This window comes from Balaenoptera physalus (assembly GCF_965194825.1).
Source record: "Balaenoptera physalus genome assembly, chromosome: 19".
Classification (NCBI taxonomy): Eukaryota; Metazoa; Chordata; class Mammalia; order Artiodactyla; family Balaenopteridae; genus Balaenoptera; species Balaenoptera physalus.
The window spans coordinates 17624448-17652432 of NC_138900.1; the positions used below are offsets into that span (position 1 = coordinate 17624448).

At 53.5% G+C, this 27985-nt stretch overlaps 1 protein-coding gene across 1 annotated transcript; it reads right to left on the reverse strand.

Moving 5' to 3' along the window:
• Positions 1 to 473: 473 nt before the first annotated feature.
• On the reverse strand, positions 474 to 27933 carry GPI (glucose-6-phosphate isomerase). Its single transcript, XM_082437881.1, has 18 exons — positions 27727 to 27933; positions 26659 to 26749; positions 26247 to 26315; positions 24696 to 24815; positions 19181 to 19264; positions 18898 to 19044; positions 18002 to 18073; positions 17283 to 17327; positions 15930 to 15983; positions 4694 to 4754; positions 4226 to 4269; positions 3939 to 4091; positions 2971 to 3100; positions 2740 to 2816; positions 1436 to 1564; positions 1136 to 1211; positions 993 to 1059; positions 474 to 882 (listed from the first exon to the last, which is right to left on the reverse strand). The coding sequence occupies exons 1-18, from the start codon at positions 27846 to 27848 to the stop codon at positions 747 to 749; spliced, it is 1677 nt and encodes a 558-aa protein (XP_082294007.1). The 5' UTR covers positions 27849 to 27933; the 3' UTR covers positions 474 to 746.
• Between the last annotated feature and the right edge of the window lie 52 nt (positions 27934 to 27985).

A 27985-nucleotide genomic window follows, 5' to 3' on the forward strand; every position in this document is an offset into this window, starting at 1 on the left:
GAAATATTATTTAGTATCTTGAATAGAAGTACATTAAATAGAAGATAAAAGGATAGTTTCTTCAAAAATCATTTTTTCAATTGTCTATCTTATAAAAGGAAAGAATTACCCGAGCATCTGGCCAGGAGTTAGTGGTCACCCTTGACCTGGGCCAGGAATTCACCCCAAACAGACAAAATCTCAATGTGGTTTTAAAAACTATCCAGTGAAGAGAAGTATACAATCCCTCCAAAGCCACAGGGGTGAGAAGTGTAAGAAGATGTAGAAAAGATTCGACTACAGAGGCCAAGTTGCCCTCGCGACTTGGATTATGCCCCACTCCACCCATTCTCTTCTCAGGGACCGTCCTCCATTCTGGATTTGCTCACCAATTACAGTCAAGCCTCAGTCAAGGCAAATACTCCTCCTGCTGGGCACCCTAACTCCTGCAGAGAGCCCCATCTCAGGACAAAGAAGAGGCTAAGCCCACAAGCTCCTTTGTGGCATCTTTATTTTCTACCTGGTATATGAACAATGAACATAGGTCGGAAAAATCAGCTGCACTGAAACACTTCAGCCAACTGTAAGACAGAGGGGGCCTGGACATGGAGAGGGTGAGGCTGGCAATTCCAGACCAGCTTCCCCCAAAGGGCTTGTGGTCCAAGCCCGAAACCAGAGGGTGCTCTGGGCAGGACCATGCAGTGCAGACTCTGGGCAGGACGGAAAAGACGGACCGGTCACAACAGGGACTTCTGCCGGGCACGAGTTTATTGGCTTCTGGCCTCACGCTCCTGCTTGATGAAGTTGATCAGCCCATTGGTGGAAGAATCGTGAGAAGTCACTGGGCTGCTGCCATCAAGCTCAGGTTCAATTTTCTTAGCCAGCTGCTTTCCCAGCTCCACTCTGCCAGGGCGAGGAGAAAGAATGGTATGAGGAAGCTTCCAACATTGCTAGTGAAATCCACCAGCCAACTCACAGGCATTCCCCACCCTCCCCTTTAGCCAGCAACTCACCCCCACTGGTCAAAGCTGTTGATGTCCCAGATGATGCCCTGAACGAAGATCTTGTGCTCGTACATGGCTGTGGAGGGAGCACGTTAGGGCTCTACCAGCCCAGTCCGACCTACCCGAAGCCGGGACCTTCCCCGCTCACTTACCAATCAAGGCTCCAAGAATGAATGGCGTGAGTTTAGTGAACACAATAGAGTTGGTTGGGCGATTTCCTTCAAAGACCTTCAGAAAACACCCAGAAATGTCCCCCAGTTAGTCGTGATCCCTAACTCCTCATAAGGGAAGCACATGCCGCCCCAGAGGCTGGGATGGGCAGCTCTGTGAGGACAGCCCCTCCTACTGTGCAAGACAGGCAAGGCACTCCACGAGCCCCTGCTCTGGCCACACAACTTTATCCTTCCAATTCCAGGATGCCACCCAAAGCCCACTTCAGGAGAAGTGCTGACCTTGTGGGGCAACAGCTTCTCAACGTTCTCTGGACTCTTCCCTGCAGCCTGTAGCTCCTTCCGGGCCTCCTCTGTCGACTTCCCCCGCATCAGGGCCTCAGTCTGGGCCAAGAAGTTGGCCAGGAGGATCTGACGAGAGAGACATCGAGTACCATTTTGAAGCGCTGTCTGAGCTTCAGGCAGGTGGACAAGACTGCCTGGCACTGCCCAGTCGGGGTTAGTCTCAGCAGTCGGGGTCAGGCTGCTTGCCCCCACTCTGGAGCTTACTTGGAGCAAGGGGGGGACAACAGAGCACATCTGTTGACACTGGAAAGTAGGTAACGATGATACCTACCCTTCAAGGACTACGTACTACTTGCCGAGGGCCCTGTTAAGAACTTTACCAACATCTATTTTTTAAGATCCTGAGGGGGAGAGGCGTCATCTCTTTTCTAGTTGAGCCTCAGTTTCCTCAAGTCAACAGCACTGAATCCCAGAAGGACAGAGGGGAAGAATTAGAATTCAAACCCAGGACTCCAGAGTCCAAAGCTTGTGCCCACAGTAACCCATGCTACTCTGCACACCCAAGATAAGGCAGGATCGGTCCTCTTCAAGGACTTTGTCAGGTCAGGAGTTGGGTGGGTTTCCCCTTTGTTGCTGTGGCAGGCAAGATCCTGGCTCCCTGATCTTTGCCCCCTGCTGTTAACGCCTGTGTATATTATATCGCATGGCAAAAAGGGATTTTGCAGACGGAGCTAAGGTTACAGACCTTAAGATAGGGAGATTATCCAGGTGGGCCCAATGTAATCACATAGCCCTTAAAAATAACAGAAGAGGACAGCAAGCGAGTCAGCCAGAGAGATGCCACAGAAGAAGAGGCAGGAGAGAGTCGAAGCTTCAGGTGGACTCAACCCAGGCTGGCTGGTTCTGAGACCAAGAGTCCAGGGGGTTTCTAGAAGCTGAGAACGACCCCCAGCTGCCAGCAAAGAAACCAGGTCTTGGTGCTACAACCATATAGAAATGGATTCTGCCAACAATCTGAATGAATGAGGAAAAGGATTTCCCCCCAGAGTCTCCAGAAGGGAACACGGTCCTGCCGACACCTTGACTTCAGCCTGTGAGAACCTGAGCAGAGACCCAGGAGAGCGTGATGGGCTTGGGACCCACAGAAACCACGATAATAAATGGGTGTTGTCTTTAAGCCACTAAGTTTGTGGTGGCAGGAACAGAAAACTAGTACTGCTGACTAATGTATCAGTCTTAAGAGGTCTGGGTGTAATGTGAGCCTAAGACAGCATGAAGAGGGTCGGGATGAGGGCTTTTACCTTGTGATGCAAACCCTTCCTTATCGGGTGCTGCGTCTGAGCAGGGATGAGGAAGTCACAGGGTATCATCTTGGTACCTGCGAAGGGCACTGTGGTCACCCAGGTGCCTATCCCCACCCATGGAAACCATCCATGTGGCCTACAGGAGAACGCTGACCTCATGGAGGAGTCTTTGCTGGCGTGCCCTCCCCGTCCCCAGCAGCACTCCTGCCCAGGCCAGATGGGCCCTACCTTGGTGGATGAGCTGGTAGAAGGCATGCTGGCCATTGGTCCCTGGCTCCCCCCACACAATGGGGCCCGTCTGGTGGTCCACACGGGTGCCGGACTTGGTGATGTACTTCCCGTTGGACTCCATGTCACCCTGGAACGGGGCCAGAAACCCAGTCATCGATCTGCAAGTCTTGCTCCTTCATGCACATGCCCAAAACCAGCCTGGGATGCACCAGGCACGCCTGCCCTGCCCTGCCCTGGCCCTGTGAGATATGGGCAGGCATGATTCTTTTATGTCCCCTCACCTGGGAGGGCACAGCTCACAAGCTTTTTGGCTTCGACCGCGCTGAAGCACCCATGACCAGCAGAAGGTGTATATGGAGGTCCAGGGAGGACCTCCCTAAGAGCAGAAACGGGTCACAAAATCTTCAACTGATTTCTTAATGGAGAGGCAGGCTGGAATCCAGACTGTATAGCTTTTGAGGGCCGTCACCCCAACTAGACTCTGGGCCTTGGGGAGCCTCAGCCCCTCCTCCAGTCACAGGATCCACTGGGAGAGGGGCTGCTCTAGGGGGGCTGTGGAGATTCCAGGGGCAGAGGGCTGTGAGTAGCCCAAAGAGGCACCACAGACTGGGTGTAAACTTGCTTTTCTGGAGGGACAAAGGCAGTGCAAACCATGGGGGTCCCAGGCTATGGCCCACCCTGTCGGGTGATGTCCAAGAAAGAAGTGACCTGGCTGAGGCACATGCCCTGAGCCAAGCCAGAGCCTGACTGGCCAGGGCACCATGATAGCCAGTCATGCCCCTCCCACGGTAGCCAAACTCAACTGACACCGATCCTGGTTACAAAGATTCTCCATGAGATGGGGAGCACAGGTGGGCCTTGGACATGCCCAAGGGTAATGGAGGAAAAGGCCCCTGGAGGAGCAGGAACCTGGGCCCCCAGGCTCATGGGCCCCCCAGCCCAAGGCCTGGCCTGACAGCTGGTACCTGCTGGAAGTAGGCAGCAAAGCGGTGCAGGTACTGGTCATAGGGCAGCATGGCATGCGTCTCACACCCAAAGCAGTTGATGTACCAGACGCCCAGCAGAGCCAGCAGGACGGGGGCATTCTTCTCCAGGGGCGTCGTGTGGAAGTGCTGGTCCTGAAATGAGAACAGGGTGGGTGGGGGCTGAGCAGCTTCCCAGGAGGCAAGGAGTGAGGGCGAGGGGGAGGGAGCTGGGCCAACCACAAGCTTCCAGCCAGCGCCTGGCAGAGAACACAAGCCTCAGCACTTACCATCCAGTGAGCCCCTGAGAGCAGCTGCTCGAAGTTGTCAAATCCTGCGACACAAAAGCAGCGTCAACAGAAATGGTCATGCCCTATGCCTCCTGGACATGGACACAGCTTCTTCTGGAACCGGGGAAAGGCTGGAGGGGGAGCCAGAAGAAACAGGATCTGGGAGGACTTGGGCCTGTAGAAAGCCCCTCTAATCAGAGTCAGCCCTGAGCACTGAGGCAGCTCTAAGGCCACCTGGCGTGGAGGAGCGAGCAGGACCGCAGTGGTGAGGGGCGGGGAGAAAGGCCAACCCGCAAAGCCGCAAGGAAACTCGGCCCTTCCCACCTGACCTGAAAGAACTGTTCCAGCCAAGGGCAGAGAGGCCAGCGGCCTGTGGGAACGGGAAGGTATTCAGGGACACAGGCCCCCAGCCCGACTTCAGACTTCAACACGGTCTCCCGAGACAGAAACACAAACAGGCACACTCACCCACGTGCAGGGCAATGGAGAGTCCGATGGCTGACCACAGCGAGTAGCGGCCTCCCACCCACTAGGAGAGACAGGAAAAGGCGCTGAGGGAGGGCTGGCACACCCCGCCCCCCTCCCTCCTGCCATGGAACTTGCCCCCTGAGAACCATGCTCTGCTACAGGTGAAGCTCCGCGGCCCTGGGGCCAACCCACCTCTGGGAAGCAAGACAGCAGGCCAGGCGCCAGCAACTGTTGGGCCGACCAACAGGGCAGACTATACGAGGGACCGACCAGAGCCACGAGACTCAACAAAAGACCTTACCGTGGCTGGCCCCACCTCCTCAGACACCGACAGACCCGGCGCCTCATACCTGTGCCAGGTCCGGCCTCCCCAGGCACCAACAGACCTGGCGCCTAGCCCACCTCCTTGGACACCGACAAGTCAGAATCCCATACCTGTGTCTGGTTGTGCCTCCAAGGACACCGACAGACCCAACGACTCATACCTGTGTCCAGCCTCTTTAGACGCTAACAGACCCAGCGCCTCACACCTGTGCCCACGCATACTTCCTTGAACAATGAAAGACCCAGCACCTCCTACCCGGCCTTGGCCCCTGCTCCTCAGATACTGATAAACCCGAAGTCTCATACCTGGGCCTGGCCTTGCCACTTCTGACAATGAGAGATCCAGTGCCTCATACCTGTGCCCATTCCCGACTCCTCAGGCTGTACTGACAGACCCAGCACCTCCTACCTGTGCCTAGCCCTGCTTCCTGGGACACTGACAGGCCCAGTGGCTCACACCTAGGCTTGACTGATCTTCAGCCTCAGCCCAAGACACACTGAGGCCTACCATTCACACTGTGCCTTCTCATGCCACACTGCAGACTCCACTTTACCTTCAGAATCCTCAGATCTCCAGTCACGTCTTCCTAACAACTATTTCTGGAACACCTACCATGTTCCTAGCATAGGCAATACAAACAATCCACAGGGGAGAAAGATATAAATGAAACAATCATGCCAATAAATGTGAAAATGAGATGACGTGCTTGGGAGAAAGGAAACCAAGAATAAAAGGACTCTGAGGGTGCTTGAGCCTGGATGTGAAGGATGAGTAAGTGTTACCCAGGGAAGCACAGAGGGAGGAGAAGGATTCCAGCAGCCAGAACAGCATATGCAAAGGTCCTGCAGCAAGAGCAGCCTTTCTCAACAGTGAGAGAATTAAGCCCCACAGAAAATGCTTTGAGTGACTTAATTTCTCAATACTCCCAAGGTTGGTCCAAGGCTAGCACCCTTCTAGAGGCAAAAGAGAGATGCTAATTCATTACATCCAATGGATGCCTTGGGGCATTAAGGCTTAATTCTATCCTGAAAGCCTGATGAGACAGGCTGGGCAGGAAGAAGTGTAGCACAATCTAGAAGATGAAGGAAGGCGTGAGAACTGGAGGGTAGAAGCTGAGAGGCAAGGCTGGAGAACCAAGAAGTCTGTGGGTGAGGGGAGAATGGAAGCAGGAAACCACCTAGGAGCCCCAGTGGTTGTCCAAAGAATGATGCTACCCTGAATGGGGGCGGCAGGGATGCAGAGCACTGATTCAGGAGGTTCAATTAAAAAGGATGAATTGGAAGAATGAGAGAATCAAATGTGGCCCAGATGTTTCTGGCTTGGATAATAAGACGAATGATGGGGCTCTTTACCTAGAAAGGGTCTGGGTTTGGGGGAACCTTACCTGACTGTCACAGTCCCACAGACCACACCATGCCTGACACTGGCTCTCAGATCTCACCCAATAGACTCAAATCCAGAAACTGGCCTGAGCAGACAGCCAGCACTCGGACCAACAGATTCCAGGCTGCTGACCTTGACTGAGGTCAGGTTCTCAGACTTCACTTTTGTTCTGGGAGAGCCCAGCGAAGCTAGTGTCTGATTTGAGCCTCTGAGACCTTAAGGACCTGAGGTCCTTAGACCTCACCTTCACCTGCAGTGGGTCTCTCACACCACACCTTAGAGATGTAGCTCTGCAGTCAGTTCCACGTTCTGTGCCTCACCTGCCCCAGAGCCTCAGACCTCACCTTCTCCAACCAGGTAAAATCCAATCTCTTTCCCCACTTGATTAATTCAGACCCTGCCAGCCAGACCCCAATGTGACAGACCACACCTTGGACTGGTTACAGATCCTCAAGCCTCTGCAACACCCTGAGCTCCACCCCTCACACCTGACCAGGGTGCTAAGAACAGGTGGCTGACATGGCTCAGCTCATTCTACCTCTCCTACCTGAACCCAAGCGCTCCGCACACCTCCCCAGGCAGACCCAGGTACACATACCTACGATGACTCTGCCTTTCCCTCGATGACAGTCCACTCTACCCACCTGACCGTGCCTGAGCCTACCACTGAGGGTCCCACCTGTGTCTGACCCACCTTCTCAGGCCTTACCAGTCGTACCAATTACGTATTTCTAGGCTAGATCCTGCCCCATTCATTTCATCTAACAAGCCCGGGGATGCCAATTTGTACCTGAACCAGGGGGCAAAAACCCACCTAAGATCATGTTTATACCTCTGCCATGTGACCCTGATCCATGGACTCAGTGACGAAGCCAGGTCCACATAGCAGCCCTGGGTATGGATGCAATGGCTTCACCTGGGAGGTTAACTCACCTACTTGTGTTCAACTCCAGTACCTCAGACCACAGGGTTATACACCTGTCAGAGGCAGGCTCCAGACAGCTCAGCTAACGAACCGGGCTTCACATACCTGTCTGTGCCTAACCTTGACCCCTCACATCTCAACTGACAGACCCAGGCCCACCTCCCTGAGCCCAACACGCAGACTCCTCACACCTTCCCAAGGGATCCAGCTCTATCTCCATGGGCCTGATCTCGGCTCCCAGGCCTACCATGAGAGAGCCAGGTCTACCGTCTGTGTCTGACTCGGCTTTTCACATCTCACAAACAGATCCAACACTATCAACCCCTGCTTAACCTGGGCACCAACACCTCAGTAAGGAGCCTCAGACCTCATCAGATGCAAACATCTCTGCGTACCTGTGCTCAGCAGACCCCACCAAGAGATGTGGTTCTATCTACTTGTGACTAACCCCAGGCCTAACTTCTAGGACCTGGGTCAATGTACCTGAGCCGGAATCACGCTCCAAGGATTTCACCTGCAAGACCCAAGCATACATACATCTGGCCCCAAAGTCCTTGCTTGAGAGAGCCACATCCACCTACTCATGTCTAACTTAGAGGCTGCGTATCTGCTATGAGCCCCGCAGAGTCCCGCCTATCTGCAGAAGACCCCAGTGCCGTGGGCCTGAATTGAGGCCACTCTACCAACCCAGGCTTAACCCTTGTCTTTCAGGCATCACCAAAAGACCAAGGGTACATACCTTTGCCTGAATCCAACACCTGAAAGAGCTAAGTCTACCTACCTGTGTTCAACCGTAACTCCTTAGGTCTCCTCAAGACTATACTTGGCAGCCAGGCTTTGCCTACCTGCCTCTGACCCAGGCTGCTCAGACCACATTTGCTGGGCCAGCTCTGTCTACTTGTACATGACCCTGGTTCCTCCGACCATACCTAGGGGACAGCTCTGCCTACCCGTACATGACCCTGGACCCTCAGACCATACCTGGCAGACCAGTTCTGCCTACCTGTACATGACCCTGGATCCTCAGACCATACTTAGTGGACCAACTCTGCCTACCTGTACGTGACCCTGGACCCTCAGTCCATACCTGGCAGACCAGCTCTGCCTACCTGTACATGACCCTGGACGGACCCTCAGTCCATACCTGGCAGACCAGCTCTGCCTACCTGTACTTGACCCTGGATCCTCGGACCATACTTAGTGGACCACCTCTGCCTACCTATACTTGACCCTGGATCCTCAGACCATACCTAGTCAGACAGCTCTGCCTACCGGTACTTGACCCTGGATCCTCAGACCATACCTAGTCAGACAGCTCTGCCTACCTGTACATGACCCTGGATCCTTGGACCATACCTAGTGGACCAGCTCTGCCTACCTGTACTTGACCCTGGATCCTCGGACCATACCTAGTCAGACAGCTCTGCCTACCTGTACATGACCCTGGATCCTTGGACCATACCTAGTGGACCAGCTCTGCCTACCTGTACATGACCCTGGATCCTCGGACCATACCTAGTGGACCAGCTCTGCCTACCAGTGCTTGAGCCTGGATCCTTGGACCATACCTAGTCAGACAGCTCTGCCTACTTGTACTTGACCCTGGATCCTTGGACCATACCTAGTCAGACAGCTCTGCCTACCGGTACTTGACCCTGGATCCTCAGACCCTACCTAGTGGACCAACTCTGCCTACCTGTACGTGACCCTGGACCCTCAGTCCATACCTGGCAGACCAGCTCTGCCTACCTGTACTTGACCCTGGATCCTCGGACCATACCTAGTCAGACAGCTCTGCCTACCGGTACTTGACCCTGGATCCTCAGACCATACCTAGTCAGACAGCTCTGCCTACCTGTACATGACCCTGGATCCTCAGACCTTACCTAGTGGACCAACTCTGCCTACCTGTGCTTGACCCTGGATCCTCGGACCATACCTCATCAGACAACTCTGCCTACCTGTACATGACCCTGGATCCTTGGACCATACCTAGTGGACCAGCTCTGCCTACCTGTGCTTGACCTTGGATCCTCAGACCATACCTGGTGGACCAGCTCTGCCTACCTGTGCTTGAACCTGGATCCTTGGACCATACCTAGTCAGACAGCTCTGCCTACCTGTATTTGACCCTAGATCCCAGACCATACCTTATGGACCAGCTCTGCCTACCTGTACTTGACCCTGGGTCCTTGGACCATACCTAGTGGACCAGCTCTGCCTACCTGTGCTTGACCTTGGATCCTCAGACCATACCTGGTGGACCAGCTCTGCCTACCTGTGCTTGACCCTGGGTCCTCGGACTACACCTAGTGGACCAGCTCTGCCTACCTGTGCTTGAACCTGGATCCTTGGACCATACCTAGTCAGACAGCTCTGCCTACCTGTATTTGACCCTAGATCCCAGACCATACCTTATGGACCAGCTCTGCCTACCTGTACTTGACCCTGGGTCCTTGGACCATACCTAGTGGACCAGCTCTGCCTACCTGTGCTTGACCTTGGATCCTCAGACCATACCTGGTGGACCAGCTCTGCCTACCTGTGCTTGACCCTGGGTCATCAGACTACACCTAGTGGACCAGCTCTGCCTACCTGTGCTTGAACCTGGATCCTTGGACCATACCTAGTCAGACAGCTCTGCCTACCTGTATTTGACCCTAGATCCCAGACCATACCTTATGGACCAGCTCTGCCTACCTGTACTTGACCCTGGGTCCTGAGACTGTACCCAGTGGACCAGCTCTGCTTACCTGTGCATGACTCTGTCTCCTCTGACCATAACTAGTGGACGAGCTCTGCCTCCCTGTGCTTGACTCTGGGTCCTCAGACCATACTCAATGGAACAGTTCTGCCTAGCTGTACATGACCCTGGATTCTCAGACCATACCTAGCAGACCAGCTCTGCCTACCTGTACATGACCCTGGCTTCTTATGCTGTACCTAACAGACCAGCTCTATCTACCGGTATATGACCCTGTGTCCTCAGACCATACCTACCCAGCCAGCTCTGCTTAGCTGTACATGACCCTGAATCCTTAGAACCTAACTAGCAGAATAGCTCTGCCTACCTGTGCTTGACCCTGGGTCCTCAGTCCATACCAGTGGACCAGCTCTGCCTACCTGTACATGACCCTGGATCCTTGGATCATACCTAGTGGACCAGCTCTGCCTACCTGTGCTTGACCCTGGATCCTCGGACCATACCTAGCCAAACAGCTCTGCCTACCTGTACATGACTCTGGATCCTTAAAACATACTTAGTAGACCCACTCTGCCTACCTGTGCTTGACCCTGGATCCTCGGACCATAGCTAGTGGACCAGCTCTTCTTACCTGTACACAACTCTGGACCTTCAGACCATAACTGAAAGGCCAGTTATGCCTACCTGTACATGACCCTGGATCCTCAGACTATACCTAGTGGGCCAGCTCTGCCTACCTGTGCTTGACCCTGGGTCCTGAGACCATACCCAACAAACCAGTTCTGCCCACCTGTACTTGACCTTGGGTCCTTAGACTGCACTGAGGGGGCAGCTGTGCCTACCTGTACATGACCTGGCTCCTTGTGCTGTACCTAGTGGACCAGCTCTGCCTACCTGTGCTTGACCCTGGATCCTCAGACCATATCCAAAGGAACAGTTCTGCCTACCTGTACATGACCCTGGACCCTTGGTCCATACCTGGCAGACTAGCTCTGCCTACCTGTGCTTGACCTTGGATCCTCAGACCATACCTAGTGGACCAGCTCTGTATACACGTACATGACCCTGCTTCTTATGCTGTATCTAGCTGACCAGTTCAGCCTACCTGTACTTGACCCTGGATCCTGAGACTGAACCTGGTGGACCAGCTCTGCCCACCTGGCATGACCCTGGGTCCTTAGACTGCACCTAGCGGACCAGCTCTGCTTACCTGTGTGTGACTCTGTCTCCTCTGACCATAACTAGTGGACGAGCTCTGCCTACCTGTGCTTGACCCTGGGTCCTCAGACCGTACTTAGTGGACCAGCTCTGCCTACCTGTACATGACCCTGGATCCTCGGATTAAACCTAGTGGACCAACTCTACCTACCTGTGCTTGCCCCTGGATCCTCGGACCATACCTAACCAGACAGCTCTGCCTACCTGTACACAACTCTGGACCTTCAGACCATACCTGACAGACCAGCTCTGCCTACCTGTGCTTGACACCGGATCCTCAGACCATACCTAGCAGACCAGCTCTGCCTACCTGTACATGACCCTGGGTCCTGAGACTGCACCTAGTGGGCCAGCTCTACCTACCTGTACTTGACCCTGGGTCCTCAGACCATACCTAGCGGACCAGATCTGCTTACATGTGCATCACCCTGGCTCCTCAGACCATATCTAGCAGACCAGCTCTGCTTACCTGTGCTTGACCCTGGCTCCTCAGACAATACCCAGTAGACCAATTCTACCAACCTGGCACCTTACACTGTACCTAGTGGACCAGCTCTGCTTACCTCAGACCACATGTGGCAAGTCAGTTCTACCTACTTGTGATTGGCCCTGGCTTCTGAGATTGCAGCTGGACGGCCAGCTCTGCCTACCTGTGCATGACCTTGGGTCCTCAAACTGCACATGGTGAGCAACCTCTGCCTACCTATGCTTGTTCCTGGCTCCTGAGACCGCCCCGGCAGGCTAGCTCTGCTTACATGTACTTCATCTCAGCTCGCCAAAGGTCATCTAAGACATTTGCTTCTTCTTACCTGGACTTGGCTGTGACTTTTGAGATTTCACTGGACAGACCCAGGTTCCTGAACTTGCTCCACAGACTTTACCTGACAGACCCTGCTCTACCCACCTGTGCTTAACTCACCCTGACAGACCCAAGGATAAAACCTGTACCAGATGCAGACTCCACAGACCTTACCTGAGAAACTCAATTCCACATACCTGTGCCTGGCCACAACTCCTCAACTTCGTAAGACATCTCTACAAGATAGGCAGAGATGCAGTTCTACCTACCTATCCTGACCTTACCTGGGAGATGCAGATCTACTCACCTGTGCCCAGTCCCAGCTCTCAAGATCTCACCTGAGACACCTACCTCTACCCACCTGCCTTCACTTCATATTCTCAGAGATCATCTAAGAGATCCAGGTCTTTCTAGATGAACCCAAACCTGACTCCTCAGGGCTTACCTGACAGATCTGTTCTACCTACCTGTGCCTGACCTCAACTGTGGGACAGAGTTTAATGAACCTAAACATGACTTTTCAACCTACTTCTGGCTTACCTTTGGCTTTACAGATTTTACCTGAAAAACTCAGTTCTATCTACCCGTGCTGAACCTCAGCTCCTCAAATCTGGAATACAAACCAGGGACTGACCTCAGCAGCTCAGACCTTACCTGTTCAAGAACTGAAAGTACAAACCTGTATCTCACCTCAACTCCTCAAACCTTACCTGACAGACCTGCTCTGTGTACCTCAGACAGACCCAGAATTCATGAACCTTCCAGATGGATGGATGCAACGCTCCATCTCTCTGCCTGACTCCAGCTTTTCAGTCTTTTCCCAGGGGACCCAGGACCATCTCCAGGACCACTGCCCTGAGCATCACCAGAGCTGCCTGGACAACACCTGAGGACACAGTTCTGACCTGGACCCGATCGTGGATTTCCAGTCCCACCTGTCAGACTCAGCTCTGTCTCTGCCTACCTTTGGCTTCAGTGTCCTTACCTGACCAACACTCTTCTGTCCAGATGTGCCTAATCTTGGCTCCTCAGGCCTCCCCTAAGACACCTAGTTATACACACCTTGTCTGATTCCAGCTTCTGAGACCTCAAACAGACGTGGCTTTACAGACCATCCCGGAGACCCCACTATACAAACCTAACCTGAACCGACTCTTCCCAGAGACCTGACAGATCCCTGGCTGCTCATCTTGGCCTGAGGGAAGCCTGGCGAGAGCCCACTGGTGCCAAACAGTGTCTGAGTGACTTGGGCCTCTGACACTTCTAGAGACCTTTGTCTACCATAAGCCTCTCACACTGCACCTTAGCGACGTGGCTCCGAGGTTGGTTTACCTGTCTGTTCTTCACCTGTCCTAACTCCCCAGTCCTTACCTTTTATAACCAGGTACATTCCTAACTCTTCCTCATCTGGGCACCTCATACCCCAACCCATTCAGACCCCAATGCCACTGATCACGTCTTGGGCTGGTTATGGAACCTCAGGGGCCTCTACAACACCCTGAGCTCTGCCCGTCACACCTGGTCAGGATGCTGAGACCTAGGTAGGGGACTTACCTCTGTTTGCCTAATCCTGAGTTCTAAACGCCTCACTTGAGTGATCAGCCACCCACTACCTGATGCTTAATTCAGAGCCAGTCAGAGATCCCAATGTTACACCTATCCTGAACTCACAGATCCAGGTTTAAGAACATGTACCTGGGCTTTCCTGGTGGCGCAGTGGTTAAGAATCCGCCTGCCAATGCAGGCGGACACGGGTTCGAGCCCTGGTCCGGGAAGACCCCACATGCCGCGGAGCAACTAAGCCCGTGTGCCACAACTACTGAGTCTGTGCTCTAGAGCCCACGAGCCACAACTACTGAAGCCCACGCACCTAGAGCCCGTGCTCTGCAACAAGAGAAGCCACCAAAATGAGAAGCCCAAGCACCACAACAAAGAGTGGCCTCCGCTCGCCACAACTACAGAAAGCCCGTGTGCAGCAACGAAGACCCAATGCAGCCAAAAATAAACAAACAAACAAATAAATAAATAAAAGAACATGTACCTAATTTTGGCTCCTCAGACTCCACTTGATAGAATAAATATCTGAATTCTTCCAGAATTCACAGACCTCACCTGTACCTTTACCTGTCCTGGTGCCTCCTCTTCAGATATCACCTGTACCTGTCCTGGCTCCTCTTCATACATCACCGGCCAAAATTAGCTCTCCAATAATGTGTGCTGACTCTGCCTGATCCCGACACACAAGGCTGCCCCATGACTGACCACAGCTGACCAGGCCTTACCACTTACACATACCTACGCCAGATTGGACTCTTCAGATCTTACCTCAGAGCCAGAGCAATATCCTTGTATCTATTCTGACTCCTCTCTCTCACCTGAGAGACCCTGGGTCCAGAAATTTCACCTGTTCCTGTCCCTGGCTCCTCAGATGTCACCTTCTCAATTCAGCAATATACATCCTTAGTGAGCCAGGCAGGTCCTTCCAGGCATGTCTGGACTGGCCCTAGAGGCCTCCACTGTGCCCACCCTGGCCACTCGGGCCTCACTAGCCAGCCCCAGCCCCATGTTCTTGTGCCCAACTGTCATTCCTAGGCCTTACCTGGGAGACCCAGGTCTGTCTCTAAGCCACACCCCAACTCATCTCTGCAGGCTGGGAGGTTACAGGCAATGACGAGCCAGGCTGCGACACAGCCCCGCTGTGCTGGGCTCCTTGGCTAGCAGGAGCCCCCACGTGTCCCTGACCACCACCTGCTCAGGCTCCAGATCCCGGGGGGGAGGAGGATGGTGCCTCCCCTCGTTTATCAGGCATGCAACATTTGTTAGAAGCTGCACAGTCTCTCTCGACCGGGGTTCCTCATCTGAGCCACAGGACGCAGAAAAGGATTTGAGTGACTCTTCTCAATTCTTCCAAGGATGGCACATAACTAGTCCCATTCTAGAAAGAAGTTAACTCATTACACACAAAAGATGCCTTAGAGCGTGAGGGCTTAATTCTCTCCCAGACTCCAGGCCTTTAGAGCTTTCAAAGGAAGTTACATCTTCAGATGCTGCCACCAAGCAGAGAGCTTCCAGTATAAAGGCCTGGAAACAGCCCCACTGGGAAAATCCCCAACTGGACGATGCTCTCTTAGGACACCTGCCGAAGTCACGTGTTAGAGCCACACCCACTGCATTCAAGGCACCCACGCCACACCCTGCACTGCATCTCTGCCCCCCAAGCCTTCCCTGCATTCTGCAACCCGAGCCCTTCTCACACCACGGCTGCACTCAGGCAAGCTGCAAGGAAAGCTGCTCACTGCTTGGCACCAGCTGTGGCTCTAGCAGAGATGAGTCTATGTGACCGCCTGTCACTAGAGTGGCCCACAGCTCTGCCACTCAGCAATGTTGGCTTTGCGAGCTGCCCAGCGGGGCCCCACCCAGGCCCCAGCCTGGCACCTCCTCTCTGCCACCCTCCAGCTGCCCCTGCAGCTCCTTTCCAGGCCTGCCCAGTCACACCTCCTGCGTCACCCTGCCCTTTGGCCTTTACAGATTGCGGCTGTAGTTCAGAGAAAGGTCATCACTGAGAATAACTCACAACCTCAGCTTAGCGAGGGGGACAGGGGTGGCTCCGGTTACCCCACAGTGGGTGCTGCCGGCAGGCACCCAGGGAAATGTCACCCTGGCCTTGCAAGCCTGCCCTTGGTGGGAGTGGAGCCCTCATCCTGACTGAGCAGAGCTGTTCCTGCCCCACAAGCCTCTCTGAGGGCCTCCTGGCCTTTCCCAAAGCCAGGCATGCAGCAGGTGCTCAATAAATGTTGACCTGACCTTACGGGCCCCTCATCTGAAGCTTGACTTGGCAAAGGACACATGATTCACCCACCACGGGGAAGTGCCTTTACTTACATCCCAGAACTCGAACATGTTTTGAGGGTCAATTCCAAACTCCTTCACTTTGGCCTAAAAAGGGCAAAGGGAAAGAGAAGGAAGGAAGCGTGGGTTAGCTGCACAGGAACAGGAGCTCCAGGGCATGAAGAGTCGTGCCACCACCGGGGCTGCGCTGGAGCCACCTGCGAGTCCAGGCGGGACCAGGAGCCACCCACCCCCAGAGCCAGATGCCAGGCCAGCTCACGTCCAGCACACCAGTGGCCCAGTGCTTACAAAGCCCTCCTGCTGAGAGGGGCTGCACACCCGCTCTGAGGACCTGGCCCACACACTGTTCTGCAAGAGCCACCGCCTGGACCAGACCCCCTGGGACATCGGGGAAACTGAGCCTAGAGCTGGAAACTGAGCACGGGCAGGGGCAACCTCCCAGGCCAGGAAACATACAGCCCGGACACCTGCCCAGCCCTTCCAATAGTGGGATGGTGACCGCACCCCAGGAAGCCTTCAGGGAATGAGCGATCCTATTCTATCCCCTGGGCAGACAGGGTCAGCAACCCTTGCCTAGACCCCACAGGCGACGCCCCACTGACCAGTCTGAGCTCTACCCGCAGGAGGTGGACAGTGGCACTGTGGTTGGCCAGCCTTAGGATGTCCTCCTGTCTCCCCCCACAGGCAAGTCAGCACTGCAGGCACGGGTGGGGGTGGGGGTAGGGGGGACACGGAAGGAGCGGAGTCAGGAGGACCCGGGTGTGGTTCCAGCACAAAGCCCACCACACAGCAAGTGCTCAGCCGGGTCTGCCTTCCTCGCGACCCCTGCAGCACAGCCCCGCCCTGCCCGCTGACACGCCCCCGACCCTACCTTGCACAACCTGGGGCCAGGAGGAGCTGGCAGGTGGGTAACCATGTTCTAGTCCCGTGTTCTAATCCCGGCATCACCGACTCATGCAATCACTGGGTGACAAGTCACATCCCTTCACTGGGGCTTAACGTCCTTATGTGAGAAATGGGATGCGTCCCCCACCCGTACCCAGCATATCCCATCTGGGGAGAGGCCAGTGGCAGAAGCCAGGGGAGGTCACATGTGTGGAATGTCGTGGGCATCAGCCAGGCCCGGGAGATGGGTGGGGTTAATGTGATCCCACTGACTGTGAGCCCCTTGCTGGAGCAGCAGAGGTTTGTCTGCCTTGCAGAAAAGGTAAGGATGGTTTGCAACTCACATCCCTCAAAGGCAACCAACCCTTCTACCCCAGCAGCTGAGCCAAGATCCCTGAACCTGTGAAACACACCTCAGCTCATGTATTCGGAAAGGCCATGACCCTGACCTGGCCCGGGCCCTCCCAGGGAGGTAGTACAGGAACCCTCATGGGCACTTACAGTGTTGGTAGATAGGGCGACAAAGTGCTTCGAGACTGCGGAAGGCTGCAAGAGATGAGGCAAGTTACACCACACCCATCCGGGGGCCTCCCAGGGGCAGTGACCCTCCCGTCTCTGGAGAAACCAAGGCCCCGGGGGGGACCCACTGCTCCCAGTCCTCAGTTCTGAGGCTGTCGGAGGAGCCCCATGTCAAGATGGAGAGGACAGAGGGGTCAGAGGCCAGGCAGCCCAACCTACCTCACAGGCACACAAGGCCCAGGGTGCCTCCCCTGTAAAGCTGGAGGGGCCAGGGGTAGAGAGGATTCCATAGGGCCAGTGGCGTTAAGGAAAGGGCCCTCAGCAGTTAGAGCAGGGCCTGCCACATTTGGCTTGTCTGGGCTGGCAAAGCCAAATATCTTTTTTTTTTTTCAATATTTATTTATTTTGGCTATACGGGGTCTTAGTTGCAACACGCAGGATCTTCGTTGCGGCACGCATGCGGGATCTAGTTCCCTGACCAGGGATCGAACCGGGGCCCCCTGCATTGGGAGCGCGGAGCCTTACCCACTGGACCATCAGGGGAGTCCCAAAGCCAAATATCTTAACCAGAAAGGCTGCCTCCTGCTGCCAACTTCAGGGGAAGTAGGGCTACAGGGCTAAGCGTGGCCACGCAGGCTGACGGGCAGGCCCACCCTGTCCTGCCCAGCCCGCACACTGCCCACTGCCCACCCAGCACTCACATCCTTGGCTGACAGGAGAAACCACTCCTTTGCTGTCTCTGCATTGGTGATGGTCTCCTGGGTGGTGAAAGTCTGCAGGCAGAGAGTACAGGAGTTGGTCCAACAGCCAAGGTCGGTATGGCCCAGAGCCAGAGCTCAGCAGCGGAGGCCGTGTGGGTGCCCAGTTACCACACGGAGCAGTGCATGCAGGTCAGTGAGTTACTCCCCATCACCTCCACCCACGTGTCCACAAAGCCACAATCAGTGGCTGTGTCTGGGGCAGGGGCCTGGAAGTTGCAACGTCATCCTGTGATTCCAGGACTTCACAGACAGAGAAAGGGGAAACGCTAGTAAGAGCTACACCCCCACCTGCCCAGAGCCCAGCCTCCGCCCCCGCCACCCCACCACAGGTCAAAGGCCAGAGCATCCTCCAGGAGAGCAGCTGTGGACACACCTGGGGCTCCCTTCAGTCCAGACTAAGCTGTATCTCAGATCTCAGATGGAATTCTTAATATTTAATGTGCATGGATATGAGTAAACAGGGCATAAATGACAAAAAAACAAAACGCTTACATTATCTCTCTGGGCATGGCTCTGGGATCAGAAAGGAGCAGACATTAGAGACAGATCTCTGAGAAAGATGGGAACGGTCCCAGGCTGAGCACACCTTCAGCGAAGTGAGTGGGTGGGCCTAAGATGAAGGCTCATACGGACCAGTTCAGGCTTTCATCAGGTGAACTGTTTTTGCCACCAGATAAGGAACAGTCTGAGAGCAGCTGTGCCCACCCGATCCACAAAGCACGGCTCATTCAGAGCAGTTGGGAGGGTCCAGCGTCCAGGGCAGTGGCAAAGCATCCACCCCCCCCGCACCCCAGCACACACAGGGCTGGGAGTCAGGCCGGGTATGAGGGCCGTACCTTGGAGGCGATGATGAACAGGGAGGACTCAGGGTTCAGGGCGGCCAGTGTTTTGGCAACGTGGGTCCCATCGATGTTGGAGACAAACCAGACCCGGGGACCTTCTGAAGAGTACGGCTTGAGGGCTTCAGTCACCATGAGGGGTCCCTGTGGGAAGACGCAGCATCAGAAAACAAGATTCCAGGGCCCACGAGAGGTGAGAACAGCCAGGTCCCATCTCAGGAGAAACCAAGGCCCTGGATGGGACCCCTCCTCCCCCATCCCAAGGCAGCCCCTTCCTTACCAGGTCAGAGCCGCCGATGCCGATGTTGATGACATCCGTGATGGACTTGCCTGAGTACCCCTTCCATTCACCACTCCGGACACGCTGGCACAGAGCGGGGAGATGTAATCAGCCCAGACCCCTGAGTATAAACTGCTGCTCAAATGCATCGTTACTTCTGTATCCTTACACCTCAGTCCCGACTTCCAGGCCCTATCAGAGGCCTACTGAGACCCAGTGTCACATCCTTGCCACACTCAGCCCCAACTAGACCCTTTTTCTCATCATTAGTAAGCGGGGTGACATCCCCACCTCACAGCAACATTGTCAGAATCTGCAAAACAAGAGCGAACTTTCAGCAGAACCTAACATGACAGAGGCCAAGAGATGTGAAATGCCAACTATTGTGACTGGTCTGTGCCAGGGACAGAAATGACAGACATGCAGCCAAGCTCCACATGGACCCCAGGGATTCTTGCCTCCCAGTATTCACATCCCCATAGGGTCCCCCATGCTGTACAGGGCTCACTATGCACCCACTAGGATACTGCAAAAATGATGGAGTGTGACTTCAGAAGCTGGGTCATGAAAGACCATGCAGCTTCTGCCTCGCTCTCCTGGATAGCTCACTCTTGGGGAAGCCATCTACTATGTTATGAGAAGACTCAGTTGTACGAAGAAGCCAGTGTGGTGAGGAACAGAGGCCTTCTTTCAACAGCCAATGCTAACTCACCATCCATGAATAGGAACTGCCTTGGAAGAGAATCCTTGAGAACCCAGCAAACCTTCAGATAACTACAGCCCTGGCCGACATCTTGAGTACAACCACAAGAGAGACCCCCAAATCAAGACCAACCGGTTAAGCCTGAATTTCTGATCCATAGAAACTGTGTGAGATAGTAAATGTTTACTGCTATTTTAAGCCAAGTTTTGGTGGAATTTGTTATATAATGATAAATAACTAATGCAGACTTTGGTACCACAAGTAGAGTATTACCATAACAAAAATCTAAAAATATGGGTAGGGACTTCCCTGGTCCAATGGATAAGACTCCGTGCTCCCAATGCAGGGGGCCCGGGTTCAATCCCTGGTTGGTGAACTAGATCCCACGTGCATGCTGCAACTAAGAGTCCGCATGCCACAACTAAGAGTCCGCATGCCACAACTAAGAAGTCCACATGCCACAAGTAAGATCCCACATGCCGCAACTAAAAAGATCCCACGTGCCGCAACTAAGACCCGGCAGAGCCAAAATAAATAAATAAATATTTTTTAAAAATAAAAAAATTAAAATATAGGTAAAAGCTAAAAGAACCTTGAGGAGAGTTAGTGAAAGCCTAAAAAACATTGGAAGAGACTGTTAGCAGAGGTTTAATAGTCCTCGAGGGGGCTGCTGGTATAGATTTAAAGAAATGGGAAGAAAACACTACTGAAAATTGTAGGAAAAAGAATCCTTGTTATGTAGTGAAAGAAAATTTAATAACACTGTTGCCTGCATTAATGGGGAAAGTAAAAGATGTATCTATTATGATCTGGATGATCTAGCTACAGAGATTTTCAGGCTGTGTTATAGGAACTACCTGGCTTCTTACTGCTTATAATAAAATACAAGAGGAGAGAAATAAGCTTAATGAAGAACTTTTAAACAAAAAGAAGCCAGGAATCATTGGATTTGAAAATTCCCAGCCTCTCCAGAAAATAACTGACGCTAAAATTAGGAGATGGCTCTTCGGCAAAGTTCAAATCTAGGGCACTGTAAGAAAAGCTTCAAAAGGTAAAGCAGAGAATGTAGCTGTAAAATCCTTTGTTAAGACCTCAGAAAGAACTAAGGTGGTAACACAGAGAACATTTTGGCTGAAGGTAAGGCTTCCAAAAAGCTTACAAGTACTGTCTCTGTGGTCTTAGAAGCAATTGTAGGAAAGGACTTATCTTGAAAAAATTTGTGGGTATAGCTTTTGTCTAATGGAGTGGACCCCCCCCACCCCCCAGTAAGCTCCACAGGAGACCCACAAAGTTTTTAAGATAACTGAATTGTCAGAAACACTATCAGCTTGGACTGAAAGTGACAGAGGTATTACAAAAGGAAAAGAGATCTTTGGGACTTCCCCGGTGGTCCAGTGGTTAAGACTCGCACTTCCAATGCAGGAGGGCGCAGGTTTGATCTCTGGTCTGGGAACTAAGATCCCACATGCCATGCGGCATGGCCAAAAAAATAATAATAATAAAAATAAAAAAGGAAAAGAGATCTTTAATAATTTTTATGTTTTAGGCTGTGGCGTGTATATGTGTGGTCTTAGTTCCCCAACCAGGGATCGAACCTGCGCGCTCCTGCATTGGAAGTGCAGAGCCTTAACCACTGAACCGCCAGGGAAGTCCCAGAAAAGAGATCTTTAAAAACCCACATTTCTATAGGCAGTAAGCAGGCTGAAAAAACTAGGCAATTGCAAACACAGACTACCTTTCATGTAAAAAGGATGACTAAGGGCAAAGCCAAAAGCCTTGAGGAACAATTCCTAGGCCTTGAGTCCTAACCAAGCAATTGCTAACGCATGTCCTGCTCAATTTCAGAACTGCTTTGGACCAATGTTTCCTGTGTGCCTTCCACTTTCCTCCCTTTTTGAAAAGGAATTATCCTGTAACAGTTATCCTATGCCTATCTCACCATTGTATGTTGGGTGTGTAAGGGATAAATAACTTGTCTGCTTAATTCACATATCTCCAGATCAAAAGGAACTGTATTTAAGTTGTATTAAAGAAAATACAGATATATCTGTACCTAATTTAGATTATGAGGTTCTTCACTTCTAGCTGATATGGTAATGGCATATGGCCTTAAGAGAAAGAGAACAGGGTATTTTGCATGTGGAAGGAACATGATGAATCACTGGGAGCCAGAAGGCAGACTATGATAACCAAATTCTAAGATGGTTCCCAGCTATCCTCACCTCCTGGCACTGCATTCATGTCCTTGTGTAGTCCCTTCCCACTTTGATCAGAGTTGACCTGTACAACCAACAGGGTATTACAGAAATGAAAGAGTAACTTCTGATGCTACCTCAAGGTATTCAAAGATATTGAGGCACTCTGCCTTGCTCTCTCTTGGATCAGTCACTCTGGGAAAAATCAGCTACCTTGTCATGAGGACATTCAACCTGTAGAGAGGTCCACAAGATGAGGAACTAAAGCCTCCCAAATGTCAGCACTAATTGCTAGTGAGCCATCTTGAGAGCAGATCCTTCATCCCCCATCAAGCCTTCAGATGAATGTAACCTTGGGCCAACATCTTGACTACAACCTTATGAGATCTGAGCCCGAACCAGTCAACAGAAATGTTGACTGCTGTTTTCAGCTGCTCAATTTTGGAGTTATTTGTTACGCATCGATAGGAAACTAGTATACATGGCTTTCCCAAAACCAGTAAGACCCAGTAATTTTACTTCTTTTAGATAATAATCACCTGCCATGAGCAATTTTCCATCAATACAGAAAGAAAATAAATTGCTCAGTTTTTCAACAATCAATCTCACCATGAGGGGCTTCCCTGGTGGCGCAGTGGTTAAGAATCCGCCTGCCAGTGCAGGGGACCCGGGTTCGAGCCCTGGTCCGGGAAGATCCCACATGCCGCAGAGCAACCAAGCCCGTGCGCCACAACTACTGAGCCTGCGCTCTAGACCCTGCGAGCCACAACTACTGAAGCCCGCGCGCCTAGAGCCCGTGCTCCGCAACAAGAGAAGCCACCCCAATGAGAAGCCCACGCACCGCAACGAAGAGTAGCCCCCACTCGCCGCAACTAGAGAAAGCCTGCACGCAGCAACAAAGACCCAATGCAGCCAAAAATAAATAAATAAATTAATTAATTTATTAAAAAAAAAAAATCTCACCATGAGTTTTGTTATAATAAAGCATCCTAGAAGGGAAACTCTGTGTATCTTTACTATTACTACATATACTCTTTATTTAACCAGATGGGGGATCTTACGAAAACACACCAGTTCTGCAACTTCCTTTTTCAACTTCACAGTATATCCTGAATAGCACAGCAGGTCAATGCAACTGTAGCTCCCTAATTCCTAATGGTGCCCAGGACTACGGTTTATGAACATATACTAACTTTACTGGTCAGTCCTCTGATAAATGAGGTCAGGCTGTTTTTGGTTTTTGCCATGACAATCAAGGTCATGGTGAACATCCTCACCCAATCTTGGCAACCTTCTGAGAGCACAGCCATGGGGAGTGCTCCTTACCATGGAATTGCTGCTATTCAGCAGCTTTTTTGAACTATAAATACCCCATCAGTCTGAGTCAGGTATCCAGCAGCCAGCTATAAGGGAGGGCTTTCCTGGAAACAGCTTCCCAGACGACCAGTGCCACACACTCTCCACATGGCATGCCCGAGCACACAAGGGCTGACCAAACAGAGCACCATGCTTCCGAGACACATCAGTTCTGCCACTCACAGCAGATGTCTGGAAATGCCCAACCTTACATCCCATCCAAAGCCCATCACAAGCACCAACCACTCTTAAGGGACATTCTGGAATCCCGATTCTCATCAGGATCCCAAGCCTTCCTCACCCTGCGAAGTCCCACTCACTTGCCTGCCTAGCCTCTAGGATGGATGCCCAGATCACCTCCTGCCGTTTCAGGTCTGAAGATGACCAGCCACACGTGGGGGACACTGCTCTCAGGGACCAGATGACTAGAGCCTAGATTATCACTCCCAGAGCACGCGTACAGACATGCGTAACCCACACGTACAGACATGCACACGGCCACACAAACCGTCCAGACCACAGACATCACCCTTGTACTCCAGGCTTGAGGACATCCACCAACTCTTGCAGAATCACCATGGGGTAGACACTGAGGCAATGGCAGGTGATGTGGGGAAATCTCTAGCTGGTCTCTGAGGCAACCCCTACACCCCCACACAGGAAAAGGAAGCACAGTTGTGTGCATTAACGCTGACACAGGGACAAGCTGCATGTGTGTGTACACATGTGCCTGTATGTGTTTCAAAGAAGAGACGACAGACATGCTAGTACATGCACAGAAAACTTTTGGAAGATTTAACAGCAAACATTATAAAAGCTGCCTCTGGAGAGTTGGCTGGGGTGTGGTCAAGAAAATTTTCTGTTTTAAATTTCATCTAGTTCTAGACTAGGCAATAAGGGCACATGACTAAAGAGGTTAGAAAAAGCAAGTCTCTCCCCGACTATCCCGTCCCTCAGGGGCCTCACTTTTCTTTTCAGAACTCTGTCCTGGCCAGATTGTCACCGTGAGCCCACAGGTGTTAGAGCTCAGGAAGGAGGTTGCTCTACTGCTGCCAGTGGTGGGTTCCCTGAGAACAGGGTCAGGGAAATTCCTGCCTTAGCAGAGCCTCCACGGCTAGCTGTCACAGAGACCACCGCCACCTCAGGCTGCATTGAGGGCTGGGGTCCTCTCCAAGGAGCGTGGCGGCCCATCAGGATCCCCAGATTCCCAAATACAAGCACACACACGGCCAAGGGGAAGTCCAGCCCAGCAGCTGCATACCTGGCAGAAAGACTTCATCTTCTCCAGGACCCTGTTGACCTCTGGCATCACATCCTTGCCATCCACCAAAATGGGTGTGTTTGACCGGTTCCGAAGGGCCACGTGCAGCACTGCCCGATCCTGGGGGTGAGAGTCAGCGTGTGAGGGCCTCCACCCCAGGGCAGCCACACTCCCAGCTGGGCATGATGCAGTGTGCCCCAAGAGTCAGCTCAGCCCCTTATCCACTGGACACGCAGGCCCTAAGGTCTGCTAGTACCATGGTCTCATACTCAAAACCCACTGTGTGCTCATGGAAATAGGCGCCACTCCAGGTCCTAGAGGCAAGGCAAGGCATGTGCCACTCCCTTATGTGCTGCAGACAGTCGCAAGGCGAGGGAGACCGGAACAGGCCTGGGACAGGCCCCACCGACCCACCGATGTTCAGGGCGTGAAAAGTCAAGGAACGCTGAACAGAGTGAGCAAAGGCAGACTGGTGACAACACAGGTCAGAGACAAGCAATGAATGGCTACAGAGGACCATGGCTCATGAAGCCCAGTCTCATCTTCCTGGTGAAAGTACATGGTGTTTGTTGGCGCCTTTTGAAAAGTGTCCCTGGCCCTTTGGAAGTGGAGCAAAACAGGCAACTCAAGCTTCCCTCACCAAGCATCCCATCACACCCACTACTGGAAACCAAACCAGACCCTAAGTCTGATAGGCTCCAGGCAGCTGGCCTTATCAAGTGAGAGCAACAGTCCCATCAAGCTGGAGGCAGCAGAGGAGTCCTTGAAAGAAACAGGTCTGAGACTCCAGGGGGACAGAAAGGGATGATCTCAGGACTCCAACGCAGGGAGAGGCTCACTAAGGTGGAGGGCTTCATGCCACACTGCCTTCACCCCGCCCAACCTCACTCCTGTGCCACATTCTGTAGACAAATGCACTATTCCAGGAAGCCCTCCTTGATTGCAGTCTCTCAACCTAGCCCAGGAGTGAAAGACAGGGGTGTTTGAATAGTGGCTCTGCCACTTACAGAATGACACTGGATAAGTGACTTGACCTCTGAGTTACAGGTTCCTCATGTGTAAAACGAGGATAATAACACCATGAGGATGACACCCTGAGTGCTCAGTGGTTCTTATGCCTACAGGGTCCCACAGCGACTCAGGCACAGGGTGGCCGAGGCCTGGCCTTGCCACAGCTTCCTGTTGACTCCTCCCACTGAGGAGGTTGATTTTGACATGAGTCTTCTTTTCACTAACAAATCTTGTAGCAAGGATCAGAGCTACTTCTCTGAGCATGCCTTGAGAAGCCCTCTCCCTGCAGCCTTGAGAGGTGCTGTCCGCAGGCAGACACCGGGAGCCATTCCACGCTCACCAGACCTAGACTGCAGCCTTGGGGAAGACACACCCCAAGGCTGTGCAACTTGCTTGAGGAAATAGGCCTTCAGGCCCCTGGTTAAGCAAAAGCATTGCCTAAGAGGAGGGGTACGGACACAGGGTGATGTTGCTAACAGTCAGACAAACCCCAAAGGGAAGGAAGAGGCTGTGGAGGGTATACGGAGTCTGCCTGCTCACCTCGGTGAAGTTGATCTTCTCACCACTGAACATGCGTTCCCGGGCAGCCTCCACACCCCTGGACTTGGCCTGAGAAGAGAATACACTGAGGCCTGGTGCCACCCACACTGGCCACCAAGAGTCCAAGGCCCCAAGCACAAGGCTTGGTGCAGCCCCCGGTGGGGCTGACAAATGGCTGCAGACTGGTGCCCTCCCCCACTGCCTGGGAAGGGTCTGCTCAGACATCAGGCACTGAGTCCCCTGGGATGCCTGTCAGAACCTGAGCCAGGGGCAGGGGCACGGGCACAGGGGCAACTACTGAGATCCACTAAGAGGAGGAAGTAAAGATGCTCAAGGACCTGAGGACGCCAGTAGCCCAGCTCGTCCACAACACCGTGGGTCACGGGTCAAGCCTCCCCAAGCAGAACATTACCAGGTCCACCAGCAACTGCATCACAGCCTCCGTCACAAGGTTCTTGGAGTAATCCAACAGAATATGCCCATGGTTGGTGTCGAGGTTCAAGCTGCAGAAAGATGGCAGAAGCGGCTGACCACACCCCAGCCTGCTCCCTGACCAGAGATGCTTCCAAAAAAAAAAATCCTCCCTGTGCCAAATCCAAACAAGCCTCAGGTGGCCAGCTGGCACAGTGGTGTCGTCTGTCACCTGTCCGCCCCCCAAGCTGACCTGCAGCAGCAGCACAGGGCAAGATGCAGACCCCTGGTGAGGAGCCTTTCCTCTGCTAAAACTGACCTGGGGGATGGGAAGACACAGCTGGGTGCGCTGCCCCTGCCTAGGCCAGGGAGTGACCATTCCCTCCCAGAGCTTCCACTCTGCGACTCAACTTACTCAGGGAAGGACCCAGATGACAGGGCTGGCCATCAGGGACTTCCAGTCTGGAGCCACAGACCTCCCCTCCCGAACCCCTACGCCAGTGACCATTCCCGACCCCCAAGATTTTCTCCTTTTCTGGTCGTTCATGGGTCTCCGGACCTAGCCTCCTGGGCAGGAATCACGGCCCCACCTCTCCACCCTTCCATCGCGGCTCCCCGCAAATCCCCCGGGCCGGTCCCACCCTGACCGCACCCCACAGAAGGTCCCGAGCACACTCTCGGCCAGGACCGAGTGGAAGGGGGCAGCCCTTCTGGGCCTGATGCGTCGGCGAGGGCCCTTGCTCACAACCGCAGAAGGATGGGCTGCTTCAAACGGCAGGGACTGGTGGAGGGGGAGGAGAGAGAAATGTCCCCGTGGAGGGGAAGCGGCAGAGAGGCCCAATCCTCATGACGAAGCTGCCGGGGCCCCGAGACCTCCAGCCAGCACCCGGAAACCTGCTTCAAGGAGGCGTCAAGGACGAAGCGCGGCCTTGGCCTACGCCCAGATCCGTAGCCGGGGGCCCCCAGGGACCGCCGCCCAGCCCTCCCGACCCAGGCCCTGCACAGCCGGACCCCGCGCCGCATCCGGGTCCGGCACGTCCGCGCGCCGCCCCTGGCCCCGCGCGCGCACCTGAAGTGGTTAAAGCGGTCCTTGTCTCCTTCGAAAAGGCGGCGCAAGTTGAGTTTAGAGCCGTGCTCGTGGTACCATGCCTGCAGCTTCTTGAACTGCGGGTTCTGGGTGAGCGCGGCCATGGCGAGAGCGGCAGAGAACACGGACTGGGACAAGCACGGAGGAGGAAGCTGGGCGGGTGGCGCGCGGCAGGCGAAGGATAGGAGAGCGCAACGAGCTTTATGGCGCAGGCCCCCAGCTCCGCTCCGCCCCGTCCCCG